This window comes from Cydia strobilella, chromosome 16 (genome assembly GCF_947568885.1).
Source record: "Cydia strobilella chromosome 16, ilCydStro3.1, whole genome shotgun sequence".
Taxonomy (NCBI): Eukaryota; Metazoa; Arthropoda; class Insecta; order Lepidoptera; family Tortricidae; genus Cydia; species Cydia strobilella.
The window spans coordinates 12,437,782-12,457,767 of NC_086056.1; the positions used below are offsets into that span (position 1 = coordinate 12,437,782).

A 19,986-nucleotide genomic window follows, 5' to 3' on the forward strand; every position below is an offset into this window, starting at 1 on the left:
AATGAATATCTCGTCTCTAAATTATATGAAAATGATATACTACTTGCCCTAGTTGCTAAGAGCAGGAAGAAATATAGCATAGATTGGACCTGGGGAGCCGACCCTTTCCCCCTCCCTTTTTGAGGGGTATGCACGGTACGATCTGGTGGCTACCGGGCCAAATCAACTTTAGAATTTTGAATGATTCACGGTTAGTTTCACTAGACTTATATTGACCGGGATATAGACCGTGATTACCTTTTGTATAATTTATGAGTTCCCGAAAAAAAGGTAATCACGGTCTATATCCCGGTCAATATAAGTCTAGTCAAATCAGCTTTGTTTGACCTAAGGAACAATCGTGCCAAGCATCATCGCCTGAGACAAAAGTGCATACTCAAGGCGCTTACTTACCCCTACTAATAATTTCAATTGATAATACGGAGAAACGGAGTGCTGATGCTCAATCGAAAAGCATTCAAAATGTTCGACTAACCGCCGTTATAGCTAGTTGTAATAGCAAAGCTCTCTCTGCTTATTCAATGTTCTATTAACGTTTGCATAATGAGCGTTGTCCTTTTGTCACATATAACAATGTTAGTTTTAGTGCGACCCACGAGCGATACACTCGCCGGTATTTAACATACGAACGCCTGTACAGTCAGCAAAGTAATGTAATGGATCAAACTATGCGGCAAAATTATCTACGACTCTCCAAGAGCTCAACTCCGGTGTTGCGGGTGTCTATGGACAACAGCAATCGCTTACCGTCAGCTCGTTTGCCTCCAATGTCATAAAAACAAAACAAAAACGGCCTTTTTCAAACCTTAGAAAAATTTTGCGAGGTGAATATACAGGTTGTCCTTAGCCATTGGACAAAGCCGAAATGTACATATGCATTAGGGTATTTAGAACCAGTATACAAGGTATCATAACAACCGGTGTAGCGGTTACGAAGAAATTAACAAATTACGATTTTTTTATTTGGAGCAGCCTGTATGTGTTAATAGCTCCTGAGGTAATAAATAGTATGAAACCTTCTTCGACCTTATTGATTATCTTTTTTATTTATGACATTAATAAGATTCTGACTTTTGACAAATGTCATCATTGCCGCACATTTTCGAACAAGTTGTCAAAAACACTTCCAATGATTAATACAGTATGTTACGTTTTGTTGTTGATCATTGGAATTAATATTTGTTTGAAAATTATTATTTTTATCTTTTGTTCTAATTAAAAAATATTAACGTTAGAGCATTCCTGAGAAGTAACCCTACGTGTTTTTTCAGGGTTTGTCGAATGGCTAAGGTCACCCTGTATAGGTGGTACTGAGCAACTAGACCAACCCCGAAATGGCGAAAAAATGTTTGGCTCTCCCATAAAAACATTGACATCTGGTCAGGGCTAAGGGTTAAAAAATTACCTGTAAGTTGAACAAGTTTAGACTGAAAAGTACTAATGCGAACTGTAGATATATTTAGAAAAGTTTTAGAGCAGATACTTTTAGCGCATTGTTTCATCGGCTACTATTGGTGTTGACTGTATCCATAATTAATGTCATTAAGGTAATATTATTTTACCTTAATTTCGACCACACGACGAGTCTTCCGTGACCACAGTGCAACCTAGCTCGTCGGAAAAACGTAAAATAATGAGATTTAATCGCGTTATGACATTAATTATGTATACAAAACGCGAGAGTTTAAAGTTTTATGTTGACCGTACCGCCGAAAAAGGTTCTAGCGATATCCCTTAAGGGAAAACAACAGGAAAATTAAGGATGTATTCATAAGCTTTTAGAGCGGTGGTTGAACTGGGGCCTGTTGCAATAGGCCCCAGGTCGTGGACGTGAATTCCGATCGAAGTGGTTTTTTTTTTTTTTGTTTTTTTTAATTATTGAGCAGAGCATTTCGAATACTTATACGATTTTTTAAATCTTTATCATAATATAATTTCCATTTCCATAGTACTACGAGACTACATAAAACATTACCATTTAACCCACAGCTGCTAAATCGTAGAAGAAAACATAATGTTGCCCCCATATCAACTACAAAATCTGTATTTGCTAAGAGACAATTTGGAGCGCAATCTGCATATGTGTACAATAAAATAAACAAAATACTAAATATATACAATTTACAACTATATAAATGTAAAAAAATATTAACCGAGTGGCTTAAAATACTTAACTACGAGGAGACAGAGGCTCTGATATATTAAATAAAGTTGATATTAACTCAAACTCTAAAGTACCTACTTATCAGTTGTAATATAATAAGTAAGAAAATATGACATTTTACATTTTACAGTTCCTATTGTATAAGAAAATACCTATTGTGTAAGAAAAGTACGATACATAGTTCTATGCTTTACAGTACCTATATATAAGAAGTGCCGATTAGTACATCACCTCACCACCTGCACTCACACGATCTCATACACCTACACACACACACACACACTCACTCACTCTCCACACACACACACACACACACACACACACACACACACACACACACACACACACACACACACACACACACACACACACACACACACACACACACACACACACACACACACACACACACACACACACACACACACACACACACACACACACACACACACACACACACACACACACACACACACACACACACACACACATACACATTTAATGTAGATAAAATTGTATTAGCTTAAGTTTTCTTTCTGCTTTTGTTAAACTAAAAATTACTTGTTGCTGCGGAGGAGCGGGGCTTCCTGATACAGGTATAATATATTTAAAATGAAGTCCCACCTTGTAATGTAACATTTTATTAATGAAATAAAATATTTTCATTTTCATTTTCATTTCATAGTGAGAACGGTGGATGGACTGTGTGAGAGATGATTACGAAACGAAAGCAAGTGAATGATGAGATGACGGGCGACAGAGAGATATGGAAGAGAAAGACATGCTGCGCCGACCCAAATAAATGGGATGAGGGCAAGCGAATGATGAGTATATTTCCATAGTATATATACATACATATAGTTTTAGTACTCTAGGTATATTTATTAATAAGGTAATTATTACTAGCCTCATTCGAGTTTTTTGGTAAAGTTTTACTGCTTTGGTATAATGTTAATTGGGGAAATTTTGAGCAATCCAACAAATAATTAACAAATTATACTAAATGCTCAATTATAATTCAAAATTAACAACACTAAAACCAGTTAATAACCTCTAATTAAATTGCCTCGGACGAGTTAACAGCGAACAAACATCATGTCGCGTAAAATTGACGCTGTCAACTATGAAATTCCCTTTAAATTGGATGCTATTCGCCTTTGATTCGTCGAGGAAGTTCGGTCATGTAATGACTACTAACTAGCCGTGCGGTCGGGCGGGCCATTCTGGCTATTCGAACTGCCACCGATAGCCGAAAGGGCCGAAACTCGTAATTCCAATTTGCGGTCGAACCTTACGGCTGCTGTTTTGTTGCAGTAAAAGTCACTAAGGTGCTTTAATTACTAGAAATGTTTCGGTTTGCGAGCGGCTCTTAATTTACGATGCGAGTTTGTAGCTCTTTTGTTTTGATCACATGTGGTAGTACTCGTTTAATTCAAAATATTTCGTGTCATATTAACAAACTGACCACTTGTGTGGAATAATTGAAACAGCTACAGAATACCGGTGCCTATTCATTTTATAGAAATGGACTAGTATTTAATAACAGTATTTTTTACCGTTGTAAATTTATTTTTATAGGTGAATGTTATTTCTATAAATGACATTAATATGAGTAGGTATTTGTACAGTCGCCATTAGATAATTATATTAATAAAGATATAATACCTAAACTAAACTCATTCGAGTCTGGGTTACCTACGAGACAGGCTAAGCCTAGTGTAGGAACCAGAGTAACCTGACTGTATTTTTCTATACCAGGTACATTTTGTCAACTGTGTTTAATTTAAGTTAATCTTAACAACCCTGAAAATATTTTTGTGTACCTACAATAAAAAAAAAATTATAATAAAGTGGGTATGTACTTTTGCAGCTCGTTATATCTTATAAGAATCATTTCCCCATACGTAAACGCTCTTTTATTCTCAAAGTACTACGTCGCAAGCGGCACTGCTAAATTGCATTCGTATCCATTCTTGCTTTAACTTCCCTTGTAACTCAATTTTTATTCACATATATAATTTAGATAGCTATATGAGCCGTAAACGTGGATGGGACTATCCTGTGTTTACTTTAAATAAGTATGGGAGGTCTAATGTGTGTAGATCTTAATGTTTCTAATGTACATGAATGTAATAATAATGTAATAATGTAATGTCAGACACCAGAAAACTAGTAAAAGAAATTTCTACCAAACTAGTCTGGGTGTCTGGCGACCTACGAGCTGGCGCATTTTTTGCGCAGAAGCTCAGCCTCACTGTGCAGAGGGGGAACGCGGCCAGTGTCCTGGGAACAATGCCTCAGGCTAATTTAGGTTTAGATTTAGTTTAATCACTGTTATTTGTATTTACTTATTTTGAACTACTGGAAATGTCAAACTTTTATGTCTGAATGTCTACATCAATGTACATGATATTTGTATATTTTAATAAAATCCTATCTATTCTTTGTTACAGTGCCGCCTCACCAGCTGATTTTATACGACAAATCGGGCCGGGACGTGTCGGGCGTCGTTGGACCCTTGGAGGAGGGCAATGAACTTGTTCTGGTCTGCGAAGTACGAGGAGGTGAGTCACCAGGCTGTTTGAGGACTTACCTTGCTTAAGACCTTACCTTTTTCTAATAAGAAAAAAAGTTATTGTCACAGTATTTCAGTAGTATAATTTGCAGTATTGCTAGTGCAAGGCGACCATTTTTCTCTTAACGAGTACACTCAGCCGCAAAATTACATGGCCACTTTATAAATTACGAACTAGCAAGAACAAAAATTTTGCAAATTGTAAAACACATAATCCTACTAAAAGAATATTTTAACAGTTAAACAGTTAGTCAAATAATCCGATTCTAGGCTTAATATGAGTGTGTGACATTCTACATCCATTTTAAATCGTAAAATCCTAGAAATCCAACTGTCAGAAAAGTTTTTCAATGAGAGCTCTGCACCGGATATTTGAGTTTTGCTGCGAAAAGTTATAGACAATTGGCTAATCCCATAGTGAAACCGGGGACAGCGAGAGCTCACTCGTATTACGAATTATATTTCATCTCTCAGCTTATTTTTCATTTTAGTATTTCTTTTTTGAAGTTTGCAGTGTGTATTTTTAATACACCCGAAAAATTTAATGAGATGTAGGTTTAGTGCTATGAAACGATTTTGATTTTTTTAAATATAACCTTCATTAATAGAGCGTAGTAAAATTTATAATAATATATGATACTTAATTTAATTAATTTAATTTAACAACTGAGTTTGTACTGACGAGTGAGAGCGATGATCGATCGTTAGCTCTCAGGTGGCTAACGTTTATGTGGTTGGTTTGACCATTGTACATTGATAACTGTACATTGAGTTTTCTGGGAAACTCGCATCGCTCGTGTTAAAAACAAGCAATGGGATAAACACCTCGACCTCGATTCGACAGATAAAAATGATCTACCGGCCTCGCTGAATTTTTTAATCAAACCCAAACCAAATCATTTACAAAAGCATTAATATCGAGCAATTTAAATAGGGCGGCGGACATTTTGTATAAAACGTTGATTTATTATTAAACGTGTTTTGTTATTGTAATTTTTTGTGGACTTTAAATTCGGTTCTGTATTTCTGATTATGTCAAGTCGTATATTATGTGCGTTATTTTAAATGCTATACAACTGAAACCAAGAGGGGACATTAATTGAATTTCTTGTCTAATGATGCAGAGATATGTCGCATAAGATTAAAATGGTATCCAAAAATGTTACTTGAAACTACCACTTCGTCAAGTAAAAGAGAATGTAACGTTACGTCATATTATGAAATCAATGTAGTCTACGATCGTAGACGTGCTACGAAACATTCGAATGAGCTACGAAGTATGCTACGAGGCGAGAGGAATGCTACGCCGAGCTGTTCGGAAGAAATACGTGAAATTGCAATATCTATTTACGACATCAATTCCAAATACGGTAGGCACCTGCGAAATGTGAATGTGAATCACTTATATATGGAAAATGTAGAATATTATAGTAATATTATTTGGAAATAGTTCACGATGTATCAGAGGCGTATTCAAAAACATAAAATAGGTATTATTAGTATGATTCAAATTACATATTGTATGTGGTTTTTAATTCATATGAATTAAAACAATACTAATATTATGTTTAACAGGCATATTAATATTATATTTACGAAGTTGCAGGCGTCCATATGCTACGGTGACCGCTTACCATTAGGCGGGCCGTATGCTTGTTTCCCACTGAAGTAGTATAAATAATAATAAAAAACAAGACATTTAACCTTGAACTACGGACGGGAGTAACTTAAAAAATCCTAACATATTTAATATAGCCACACTTATACAAGTACACGAAACACCAACATGTTCATATTATATAATAATTTAATTAAACTAAGCCCATTAAAACTGCGGACAGAATTTCAACGTACTCGCATTTCCGAGCATATTGCAGCCATTTCGATGTCGTATCCTTGAAAGCGGAGTTCGTACTTTTATTTTTAATACCGGTGCCAAAGAAGTTTGCGGAGTTTCCGTCTCATAATAAATCATTTGCAAAAGAACATCTGGGCCAAAATTACGCGGTACTAGGCCCAGAGGCTTTGGGGATGCTTTAAACTTTGCAGCTTTTGTATAGCCCCTCTGTGCGACTGATTAACTATTTTGTTTTTACAGGAAATTTACAATCTTGTTTGTCAATTTACATGTAAGGTGCCCAACAATATGTTGACAATTTTTTTTATATCATATCGATGGCAAACAAGCATACGGCCCACCTGATGGTAAGCAGTCACCGTAGCCTATGTGGACTTACAGGTCTTTTACAAAATTTCATTATAACTTGAAACTACAATGCATTGTAGTTTGCAATGGTTTAAGTTAGGCAAAACGTATTATGCAAGCACAAAGGTTGGTCAAAGGCGGCTAGCCTTTCAAAGATAGCATATACCAGAGAATTTGGAACGGGTACTGCCGTGGCCGGTTGGTTTAGTAGTCAGGACGTTAGCCGCGTAAGCCGAAGGAGCGGGTTCGATTCCCGCCTCGGGCACCGGTGGACTTGGTCACTTTTTCTTTAGTGTATGATATCTATTTCAGTTTAAAACGTATACGTACAACGTACAAACGAAAACTTTTGTTAAATTATCAACAATATGCCGCAGCAATAACACTTCAACGTATTTTCATGCCAAACTGTATGAATTGCCTCTTAAAAAATACCAAAATATTACTTTGCTAATCCGCGAAAAGATAACGTACCAGTTAATCAGTGTTAGCCCGTTATACTTACTTGCATATTTTTATATGCAATTAATGTTTCCACCCACCGCAAAAATAAATACAACAAACCACCACTAAAAGAACAATACAATATAATACACGACACGTGTTTCGCCTCTCTACGAGGCATCCCCAAGAGATGTTGACGGTCTGACGCCCGGCAACGAAATTACCTGTCTAGAAATTCATTATCTCTGAGATTCATTATTTGCCCCTTTAAATTACAATTGTACCTACTTGTAGTTGTGATCAAAACAACTGTGATCGGATAAAACCTGAATGATTCCAAAAGTGTTCCGAGTACAATATTTAGTACGCAACGCTAAAAATGATGTAAATATAAAGTTGAATTGAGGTGCAAAGTTTGAGTACCCGTTTAAGAGACTTTTATTTGTTGTTGCTCTTGAGAGTTTCAAGGATAAGTGCCGTTACACAATTGAGCGTTCTTATACGCGCACCAGGGAATATACAGGGTCGTTGAAAGTCCAACACCAAACTACCTGTATAATATTACGCAAACAGATTTTGAAGCTTAATAATTTGTCGATACTCATCACAACAAACCTGTATATCATCGCAAATCATGACAGTATCAGTCAAGGAATAAGCATAAGTTCTCTCCCAAGTGAGAGATGAGAAATTAAAGCGATTACTTTGATATATCGCCCTTAAAGTTACCGATAAGTCACGCTGTGAGAGATCGGCGCCAAATGGCACCCGGTGTAAAGTTATCCATTGCCTCGAGCGAGATACGGGGGCGGGAAACGAGGGTACGGGTACATCTCGATTCTGACGCAAAATTAGACGCATGATTGCGTCTTACCATTAAATAGGTCGTCATTATCTCTGAAACAGATAAATATGTACAAAAACTAAATGCGACGCATTTGCAAACATTCTGAAAAGGGCTCGCTCAATCCCGGACGACGCAAATTGAAAATTTCTTCAATCGAAATATCACATTATATCCTTGACTGGCTTCGTCTTTTTCGATTTCATTCGCCAAATTATGTCGTAGCTGTATAAATTATACAAAATTGTTTCCTCGCGTCATTAAAATAAAACTGGAGCGAATTTCGTTCGTGGTTCCACGCAGCGGTAGAATAACGACATCTAAGAGCCGTAACGCACTGTCGACCAGTCGCCGGCGACTCGGTCTCTCGGCGACCAAAAACATAGGCAACTAGGGCCAAGAGACCAAACCGAGCGCGAGCAACACTAAAATTAACATGTTGTGTTCTTTACAACTATGTTCGAGAGAGACGGATACAAATTTGTCGTCTCGACATTTGCTCGCAGTGTGAACGCTTCCATTTCAACCCGTGTTCCTAGTGGTCGCCGGCGACCAGCAGTCGCTTGTGCGTCGCCACTACGCAGCGAGTCGCCGAGTCGTCCAAGCGACCGGCGACTAAATAAGTGCGCAAACGCCTATTATACAAACTATAGAAAGTCACAGTTGCCGTCGACTGAGTCGCTGGCGACCAGTCGACAGTGCGTAACGGCTCTAAAGGAAGTAATTTTCAAGTTGTATGAGTACGGAGAATTTTCGCTAAGTTTACGTATTTACGTGTAGAATGACACGAAGTCGAGAAAATCTTCACGTATAAACAGTTGCTAATCCTCGAAGCGCTTAATGTTTCGGGCTGGAATTATGCATAGCCTTAGGGATTAGTAGCTTGTCATCCCTCGCCGCGCTGTGGTCGACTTTGCTAAATAATTTTAGGTCGGCTCTGTTCATCCGTGTTCTTACAAATCGGGGAATGTGGTTGGAACTAAAAGCAAGTATTCTATACACGGGCAACCCCACAATACGTTAACAAAAAACCTGCACATATTTAACATAATTACATTAGAAATTAAAACTACAATATATTATAACTGAAACAAAACATAACTTTTTGGCTTAGATACACAAAGCAAAGCTTTATTAAAATTATCGACAATATGCACATAAATAATTAACCTATTTTTGTGCCACCCTGTAATACCAAGTCCGAACGGGATGTTCATATATGAACTTTCAATAAGAGTATCGGAGAAAACGCTATTATCGTTTGTCCTTGTCATAGTTTCACTGTTCACTTTTGGCTATTTTTAAAACGTTCTAAATGTCACGTCGGAACGATCAGATATATCGAAGCGGCCAAGGGTTCTTACAGATATTGAACACGCCTCTATTATCAAGGCGTTAGATTGCGTGTTCAGATATTTTTGAGCACCTTGACCGCTCCGATATATTTTATGGCGGCCGTACACTTACTACAATTCTTGTTGTTCCCCACCAAAGCCCACCAGCAAGAATGAACCCGACTTAATTACGTAGGTTGTTTTTTGTATGTTGTCAGAAATCTTTTTCATTTCATCCATAGATATAATATAGTAGTTATAGACATGAAACCGAGCGACTAGGGGTAAGAGAAAGACAGTCATATTCATGTATTGACAAGTTAATGTATGGCAGCATAATCCTTTTTCTCTTTCACTCTTATAAATTTCGGTATTTCGCCATCGCCTACCTTTGCTGCCATAACCCGACCGTGAAAAAAAAACCCGGTCGGTGATAAGGAGGAAGGTGAACGAAGTGAAAGCATGGCACTATTTTCTCTTTTCTCTTATAGGAATCGCAATAAGACTATCTTTCTCTATCAAAGAGTGTCAGGCCCTTGATTTCATCGCATTACTTATGATCTGTCCCTCGTGTAAAGCGTATGCCTTTTGCCCTTTGTCTCGTCTTGGCGGGGGCACGGCCGTGCCCCCAGATATATACTCTATAGTACTTATATTTGTTTTTTGATAAGATTTGCTCGCTCTCGCTTCCTGCCAAAGTAAGTACCTAAGTAATTTTTATTTATTTATTAAGAAACAAGAAACAAACGGTCATTTACAAAGTGCGTGATAAATAGTGATAATTATAAGATCGGTTTCCTTAATTAAATATAAACGTGCTACATTTTATAAACTATGTTTTTTTTATTTGTTTTGCTACAGAACATCTGAGTCTAATCATTGTGGTATAGCAATCCAAAATGGACATTAGCACTGAAACGAGCGCGAGTTTTGCAACGTTGTATTCCAAGTAAACATTATTTTTATATTACTACATTGAAGTAAAATTATTTTATGGAATGTTGTTTTTAATAGAGCCGAGCGGAATCGGAGTCGTAGATTGACTACGGAGCACCGCAGTTTATTGTGCAGCGTTAAAAGCTATGGGTAAACTAAAAGTGAGGCGTGTAAAAAAAGAGACATCTAGCGAGTAACCCAGCAACTAATTCACAGTATGAACAGCGACCTGCAAGAGTGCATACCTACTTTATAAATGAATTCCATTGCAGTATGCACTTTTGTAGCTATGTGTATAAATATATTAATGACAATTATAAACAAACTCAGCAATGTTTTTCTTTCGTTTTCGAATGTTGAATTAATTCCTCCGTTCAACAACAACCGTGTAGACTTAACAGCCGTCTTCAAACATTTTACTGTGTCAATTAAGCCCACAGTCTGGCATGTGATGTGTATGCTTTACGTATTGACCTGGGCAAGCTAAAAACAACAAGCTACACCTTAGGTCATAGACTATTTTCCTATAGACAGTCCAAAGACTAGACGTGGTAGAATGTTTCAAGACCCTAATAATTTTTCCACTTTTCCAAAAACAAGCCAAACATGACTTTTATTTTTTTATAAGTAGGTATTTATACAAGAAGAAACCGGGCACGTGCGAGTCGGACTCGCCCACCGAGGGTTCCGTACTTTTTAGTATTTGTTATAGCGACAACAGAAATACATCATCTGTGAAAATTTCAACTGTCTAGCTATCACGGTTCATCAGATACAGCCTGGTGACAGACATACGGACACCGGAGTCTCTAGTAATAGGGTCCCGTTTTTACCCTTTGGGTACGGAACACTATAAATAAGCGCAGGTGGCCGAGTGGACCTAACGTCCGTATTTGAATCCGGATCTAACTAATGAGTTTTTCGGAACTTTTGTACGGAATACCATGTGATATTTACCACTAGCTTTTCAGTGAAAGAAAACATCTTGAGGAAACCTGCTTACATCAGCAAAGAAATTCAGAGGGTGTGTGTGAAGTGGGGCCATCATTGGGTACTATAGCCCAAAACTCTCTCGCGCATGAGACTCTGTGCCCAGCAGTGGGACGTATAAAGGCAGAATTACTTATTGTATTATTTTTGTTTTATTTATAAAACGTTATAGTAGGATTTATTTGCAGATCTAATGAAAAAATCAACGCAACCATCTAGATTCTAGTAACTAAGTGATCCGCACCCCTCACGGACTAGCAATTTTCTCCATTATTATAGGCCGTGTAAGCTGAAGGTAAAAGTTGGAGTTGAAACTTTGGCCAGCCCAGAACTGTTCCGAACTTATTAGGAAAGTTAATAAAAGAACTCTAAGGTTCTGTTTACAAACAATGTTCCAGTTTCAAAGTCGAGCGTCTTTCCGAATGATTTTGCTAGAGTTGTTTGTTCGTCAATTTCTAATTAAGGGATTTTGCTGACATAAAAAACTAGGCAAACAAGTACCTATAACCTATTTTCTCTGGTTGATTAATAACGCTTAGAGAAACAGAAAACTAATAAGTATTATGTTAATAAATGGCAAGTGCGAATCGGACTCACCCACCAAGGGTTCCGTACTTTTTAGTATTTGTTGTTATAGCGGCAACAGAAATACATCATCTGTGAAAATTTCAACTAGCACGGTTCATGAGATACATCCTGGTGACAGAGCGACAAAGTAATAGGGCCCCGTTTTTACCCTTAGATTACGGAAGCCTAAAAATAGGGCAATTTCAGGAACTGAGACGTCTACCCCATACAGTTTAGCGTTCGTGTCCGGAATGTGTTTAATGGTTACAGAATTTAGACCGCTCCGCTCTTTTAAACGGTCCATTAAATTATATAGCCGAATAGCGGAATTCCTTAAGATAAATTGCTACAAATTTTATTGACGTGATATCAAGCAGTTTGCAAGATTATTAAATTCCTCAATTATGCCCTTATTGAATTCATCAGCCTCGGAAAATGAACACAATTCAATTGGTTATTTATAGACGGTAACAACACTGATTTAAACTTTCATGAATATTATTTACGAAAGCGTTTATAGGTAATTACCTCCGACATTTCAAGGACGGCATTGTCCCCGTGATTTCGGAGAAGTTTTGTTATCCCGAAGTGGCAGGAAGCGGCGCCCGGACAATTTAAATTTGAAATTTGAATAATTAAAATAAAATCGACATTCCAACAATTCAAATTGACATATGCCACTTGAAAGGTTATCCGCCAATTTAATTATAATAATTTTGTTTATATGTAGGTATGTCTCATGTACGTTTACTTTTCTTACATTTAAACTAAGAATTTACAAATCAACTCTCATAATATGTTCCACATACCTACCAACCTTCAAATCCTGTTTAACCCTTTGAGGAAGTGAATATCTTTATAAATTGAAGTGTATTAAGTTGGATAAATCTGTTGAATAGATTTTGCGATGAAGAGTATCGGCAAAAAATCTAAAACAATCTAAAGTTTAACTGTCGTGAGTCATACTAACAATTAGCTAATTATACGGTTTAACTCACGTAGGTATTATAGTCCAGACAAGCGCTGGTGGCCTAACGGTAAGGGCGTGCCACTTGCAATCCGGAGGTCGCGGGTTCAAATCCCCGGCTCGTTCTAATGAGTTTTTCAAAACTTATGTACGAAATATCTGATATTCACTAATCGCTTTTCAATGAATGAAAACATCGTGAGAATACCGGACTAATCCCAATAAGGCCTAGTTTCCCCTCAGGGTTGAAAGCTGAGAAGGCAGTCGCTTTCGTAAAAGCACTAGCCCACGTCAATTCTTGGGATTAGTTGCCAAGCGGACCCCATGCTCTCATGAGCTGTGACATGTGTCGGAGAGCCCAGGTCTCCATTTGCAAGCACTAATAGTCCGTGAGTAGCGTTCACGATGATCGCGCGTCGCGTACTGCTGCACGCCGCGCGCGAGTTAAACCAGATAATAAGCCTAAAGGGGCCCACTGACTATCAGTCCGCCGGATGATATCGGCCTGCCGGTTAGAACAAAAATTTGACAGTTCCCAACAACTGACAGGCCGATATCGTCCGGCGGACTGATAGTCAGTGGGCCCTTTAAAAACTTTTACAGTACATATGGTGCTACTTTCTCGCACTAGTGCGTAAAATAGCACTTTTCGTGCATATGTCCAAAGTTTAAAGGGCCATATGTACTGTAAAACGTTGTACGATAAACGTGCGAATAGGTAATTCGCAACTCGTGTCGATTTAAAACACTCCCTGCGGTCGTGTTTTAATTTATCGCCACTCGTTTCGAATTTCCTCTTTTCTGCACTTGTATCGTAAATAACTATTATGACCCTTGTCATGGATTTCAAGGATTTCAAAAAGTTATTTTGACAAAGACAAGAAAAACAGCATATGGCTGTGTAGATACTCCCTGGTTTAAAGCAGCCGGTCATAAAAATGGCATTATTATTCAAGTGCTATTTTATTTACATACGTTGCTTGGTGTCTGGCGATAAGCGACGAGCTCAGTTTAGATATCGTTTTAATACGAGAATAATAACCGTGTGTCACAGAGGCTAGTAAAAGACGACATTGGGATGGAGACATAGATAAAGAAGAAGTTTTAGCATATTCTTTAATTAAAAGAAAACGGTAAAATTTAACTCATAACCAAATAAGGTATAAAAGCAAGAATTGCAATGGCTAAACAGACATTCTATAAGAAGAAAAACCTATTTAAATCACGTATATCCTTAAACATAAGAAAGAGATTTATGAAAACATATATATGGTCCATCGCACTATACGCATGTGGGACATGGACGCTAAATAAGAGATATGAAAAATATATACAGGCATTTGAAATGTGGTGTTGGCGAAGGATGGAAGGAATAAGTTGGACGGAAAAAGTTACCAATGAAGACGTCCTAAAAAGAGTGAAGGAAAAGAGAAGTAATTAGAACATTATTAAAAATAGAAAAGGAAAAATGATCGGCCACCTGCTACGACACAACCAATTCATCAGGACAATCATAGAAGGGAAAATAAACGGAAGGAGAGGTAGGGGAAGGCCAAGAAAAAGTTATATGAGCCAAGTAAAGGAGCATGCAGGGGCCGTGTCGTACCAGGATACTAAAGGGCTGGCTTCGGATCGACCAAGGTGGAGACGACTTCCTCACGCTGCACCGACAAGAGCACACAGCTCTTAGTTTGAATGATGAAACCTAGCTACCTTCTTAACTCTTGGTTACTAGTTAGAAGCGTGACGCCAGTCAATGTAATGTTTGAATTTTATTGCATTTACTATTTGGATTTTTAATATTTTTTTAATAATTTAAACGAACAACGGAATATGCATACCATACAAAACGTTATCTAGCCTTATATCATGTTTGCATTTTATAACATTTTTAGGGTTCCGTACCCAAGGGGTAAAAACGGGACCATATTACTAACTCTCCTCTGTCCGTCTGTCTGCCAGGCTGTATCTCATGAACCGTAACAGTTGAAATTTTCACAGATAATGTATTTCTGTTGCCGGCTATAACAACAGATACTAAAAAGTACGGAACCCTTGGTGGGCGAGTTCGACTCGCACTTGCCTCGTTTTTTTTTGCATAATACTACTATCTAACGACATTTTAATTTTATCAAATTTTTTTTACTTTATACTAAAACAATGCCAAAAAATGTCTTACCGTTGGGAGATCTGTGGATGGAAATAGGAAACGAATGAGAAACTCTGCCACTCACTTTAGCTCAAAAATTTAGTATTCGACATATCTTAGAAATGATAGTTTTAATGTTGCCTACCATAAACTTAAAAGTTTCGAGTGTATTTTGTAATGCCCCACCATGCATAATAACTGTAAATGACATTGGCAAATCATCATTAATTAAAACGTACATAGTATCTGTGCCAGTAAATTATTGAACGATTTATTAAATACTACCGATTACTAAGTCTTACTACTATTATCCATAAGGCATAACAATCTTAATATAGCGATTATGGATAAATTTGCTTGATATAGTACCAGCCTTATAAGCCTTTTCGTCGCTTTCCAGAGAAATTATAATTCGTATTTACTTGTATTTATGGTACGTGTTCGTGTATTATGCTCAACTTTCACACCTCTTGCCACGGTACACAAAGGTGACACAGTTACACAACTTATTGCGCCTAACTTTAGCAAAGAACACTTGAAACTTTCCCCTCCTGAAAAAGCGCAAATTTTCTTAATTAACATCAACAAACACAAGCTAAAATTATCGTGTAGACTACGCCTTAAGTGGCTGGCAGAAACAGTACACAAAAGTTTTCGAAGAACAAGAAACTAAGTTATTATAACTGACGTCGAATGATCAATATGGTTGGGGGTAGTGTTGATTAGAACGAGTCCTTTGAGTCCTCTGCTTCAAGACTCGACTCAGTTTTCAGACTTATAATTAAGTCAAAACTCGAGTAGTTTTCAACTTGTTAGAGACCCAAGTCTTTTGTAGAGACTCGAGCCCTTTTCAGAGAACTTGATTTTTTTACAAACAATTTCGAAATGCATTGTCTTTATCTAAAATTGATGGCTTAGGTACACAAATCATACTCATCATCATTCGCTTGCCCTTGTCCCATTCACTTGGGGTCGGCGCAGCATGTCTTTTTCTTCCATACATCCCTGTCACCCGTCATTTCATCATTCACTTGCGTCATACTATTAACGTCTAATTTATTTACTGTTATTTAGAAAAAAACCTATGAAATTTTTGACGGAGCCTTTATTCGGAGGCTCGAGTCCTTTTGAGTTGCTCTTAAAAAAAACTTAACAAAGGACTCGACTCGGGACTTAAAAGACTCAGAAGTTTTTTAAGCGCTGTTTCGTAAAAACGAGCTGTTCTACAAATTCAGACTCAAAGGACTAAAGTTCCTACCCACACTAGTTGGGGGCAAAGTCAGCCGCGAGTTAAGTGTAACGTGCGACACGTTAGGCAGTCTGATCAATCAATTTACGCCTCTGCTGCTTTCTAATAAAGTTCTCGTAAATTGTAATTACTCTTTGTCGTGTCGTGTCGTCGTCTACAAAGTAGAATACAGAAGGTTGCAAATTAGCGGCAATAAGTGGACTGATAAAGTATTTTACTGGGATAATGTGTGTAATGATGCATCTTTTTTCTATATAAATTTTCTTATTTAACATTTGTCCACTATATGTAATTTATTTCTGTTTTTTTTGTATCTTTTCTTTTGGCTTGTTGCTTTGTTATCTGATGGTCTCATCGATAAATCAGCGCTGGGAGTCGCCAGCAACATGCTGAGATGAGGCCATTTCGTGGCACTTTCTTCTTTGTACGTTTTTCTTATAAATATGAATTTTGTTTTATTTGTGTTTATGTTTACACAGTAAATGGAATCATGGTTAAGTCAATTAGAAAAAATACCTTTAGACTATTTTTTTTCTATTAGGATCGAAAGAGTTCGTGATTCGGAGTAGAAAACCATAAAAAATTGCATTGAAAATCGTGGCATTTTTTGAAGAATTGCTTTTGTTTTTATTCTAATGTTTTAACTACCTAGTGTTTTTATTCAATCGGCTACAGTTTGGATAGGCTATAAAAATTATGATCTTTGAAAAAATAAGTTTTTTACCTTCTTGTTTATAGTATTTTCGAAGTTTTCTGTATTTCTTTTTAAATCGCGATTGAAAATCATGAGAGACCTTCTGTACGTACATTTTGCGGTGCCGCGACCACGATAACGTAATTATGGCACAGCCGCGCCCTGAGGTGTTATTCCGATCGATACCAAAACGCAAGCAAGTTCAAAGATCAATATAAAGTACTAGCGCGTAGACGTTGTTCTATCTATGCAAACCCCCTTATTCATAAACCCTAGCACACCTTTGTTAAAATTTATCCCTTTCTATCAAACACAAATTACACTATGACAGATAGTGATAAGCAATAGGGAATATTAAGTGAAACTCTGCGTAGGGGGCGCCAGGGCGCCACTACAACAATCTGAAACTATCATGAAACAAAAAAAAATCTTTATCTAACATCTCTGTCACTCTTGCATATTCGAGCGATAAAGAGGCAGATAGCGAAATTTCGCATTCGCGTTTCCCGGTAGGTCCTCTGTAAACCAACCGCCTTGGTTCATGAATGTCATATTTTATTATCTCTGAAAACTTGTCAATAACCTGTTAAAGGTACAGTATGTATAAGTTACTCTATGGTTTACTAAAAAGGCTAGTCCTGCACTCTGGTGGCAGAACATTGCAGTAATAACCCCTATTATCAACAGCTTTTTAGACAGACGTCTATTAATAACACCATAATAATATGGCGTTTCGGAAACTACTACGTTAAGTATCTCGCCATCCGTTATCATCATCAGAGGAATTACAGTCGCGGGTGGGCCTTAGCAAATCTCTCCAGTCCGGTCTATTCGTAGCTCTTTCTCCAACTTGTCACCCACTCCTGAGCTTCTGGTATCCTATTCAACGCCGTCCAACCATCTGAGCTTGGGCTTGCTTTTACCTCTGCGGCTCTCCGGTCGGCCTTCTATAAGGCGTTTGGGTACTCTGGCCTCATCCATTCGCAACACGTGCTCTGCCCATCGCAGGTGTCCGATCTTTATGGCCTTGATGAAGTTAGGCTCATTGTACTTTTGGTATAGCTCGTGGTTATAACCCGTTCGTCATCTCTCATATTCCATCACACTCCGAAAATGAGTACGAGTATTTTACGCTCAAATACTAACAAGGAATTTTTATATTTTTTGCTCAACACCCAATATTCAGAACCGTAAGTGAGTATGTAGTAAGGTTTTGTACAAAAAGTTTTATGCTTCAGTTATAAATGTTATAATTACACTGTCAATAATTCGAATCAATTTTCTTTAATTTCGTAACACATTTTTTTAATTAAAATAAAATCTCAAGCTGTGTGTGGTCGTGCCAGAGAATTATAATATAGGTACCTATTTTGTTTTATCTGAAGTACATAAAAGGACGTTTTTCTTCGTGGTGTTTTACTAGTACAATGCCTTTTCTGAACGTTCGACTAATCGGTGCTATGTTAGCTATTGGAATGTCTCTTGGACACGGGCAACCGAACTTGTTCGTGCTATGTTTACACGATTCAGCTTGGCTCTGATAATACCTAGCTATTACGCAAATTCAGCTGGGTTTCATGCTATGCTAAACACTTGATAGACTAATGGTTAGGCTAAATAAGTGTTTAAGGATTTTAATTATAGTTTATTTTACTGGTATGTAAGAGCGACATGTTTTAATGCAGCTATATTTTTCCTCAGTAGCAATATTTTTAAGCAACATGGTGCAACATATTATCGTAAGCTATAAAATTTTCCCGTGTATTTCATATGCGAAGATGTCCCCATTAGTTTATAAATCGTAAAAAATCATATCATATGTGTTTTATTATTTTTGTATTTTATTTATCAAAATAATAATTCGAGTTTATTGGACGTCTTCCAAGAAGATATAAAACTGAAATTCAAAATTTGTCGCGCGATCTTCAAATCTGCTTAGTCAGATTAATCTAAAAATCTATTCAAATAAGAATAAATTGAATCTGAAGGCAAAAACAAACGTAGGTACATTTTGAGATCATTTTGTTATCATTCGCGAATGCATTTCGCTCATACTTGTCCGTACACGTGTCAATGCGAGCGAGATACACGGTTGAATCATAATAAAATGACAACAATTTGATGTCAAAATGTACCTAATATGTTTGAAAATTCACTATAAGAAATTAAATAAATCGATAAACATTATGATTAAAACTATAATTACAACCTAAACTAAAATGATAATAAGGCTAAATCAATCTAAAATAATTCTAAAAAAGGCCCCTGCGGCATATTAGTACCGAAAACGCTGGCAGCATTTCCTCGTTGTATTGTTAAACTAATCCGCTGCGCGAGGAAGCTGCTAACTTCGGTCTCCTGTGGCATCTCTGAGTCTCTTCGACAGGTATTTGGAGAGACTCAGAGCGCCAGGACCCCACGGACTAAGGGTCTCGACGCCGAATGGAATAAAATTATACTCGGCGCCGAGACCGCTGTATTTCCCTACCTTGTTGTTATCTGCTGCCGCTGCCACTGTTTGAAATGACCTATTTTCAATGTATGCTTACAGGTTTCGTTAAGCGTTAGCAGGAACTATTGCGCACTTACCAATTCGTATCCAGTCACCACCAAATCTGAATTTCATGCAGGATTTGGCTTTCTAACCGACTAACGGATGTGTATGACCACTAAGATCCATTACGAATTCATACTAAATCTATTATTCGGTCTCGATTTTGCTCTGAATTAGGTTTCAGCAACATAAAGGAAGGCCGCAATATATCTCGCCGAAGCTCCAAGCAGATATTCTGGTCAATATCCAATTGCTTTGATACTACTGTGGATTGCAATTAATTATAAGCACTGTCTGTATGTCTAATAGTGTT

At 37.4% G+C, this 19,986-nt stretch overlaps 1 protein-coding gene across 1 annotated transcript in view; it reads left to right on the forward strand.

Moving 5' to 3' along the window:
• LOC134748595 (neural cell adhesion molecule 1-like) overlaps positions 1 to 19,986 on the forward strand; it is a 137,664-nt gene that overhangs the window by 68,234 nt on the left and 49,444 nt on the right. Inside the window, exon 5 of the mRNA XM_063683386.1 lies at positions 4,618 to 4,728. Within this exon, the coding sequence (XP_063539456.1) occupies positions 4,618 to 4,728 (111 nt within the window). The remainder of the gene's footprint in view (positions 1 to 4,617; positions 4,729 to 19,986) is intronic.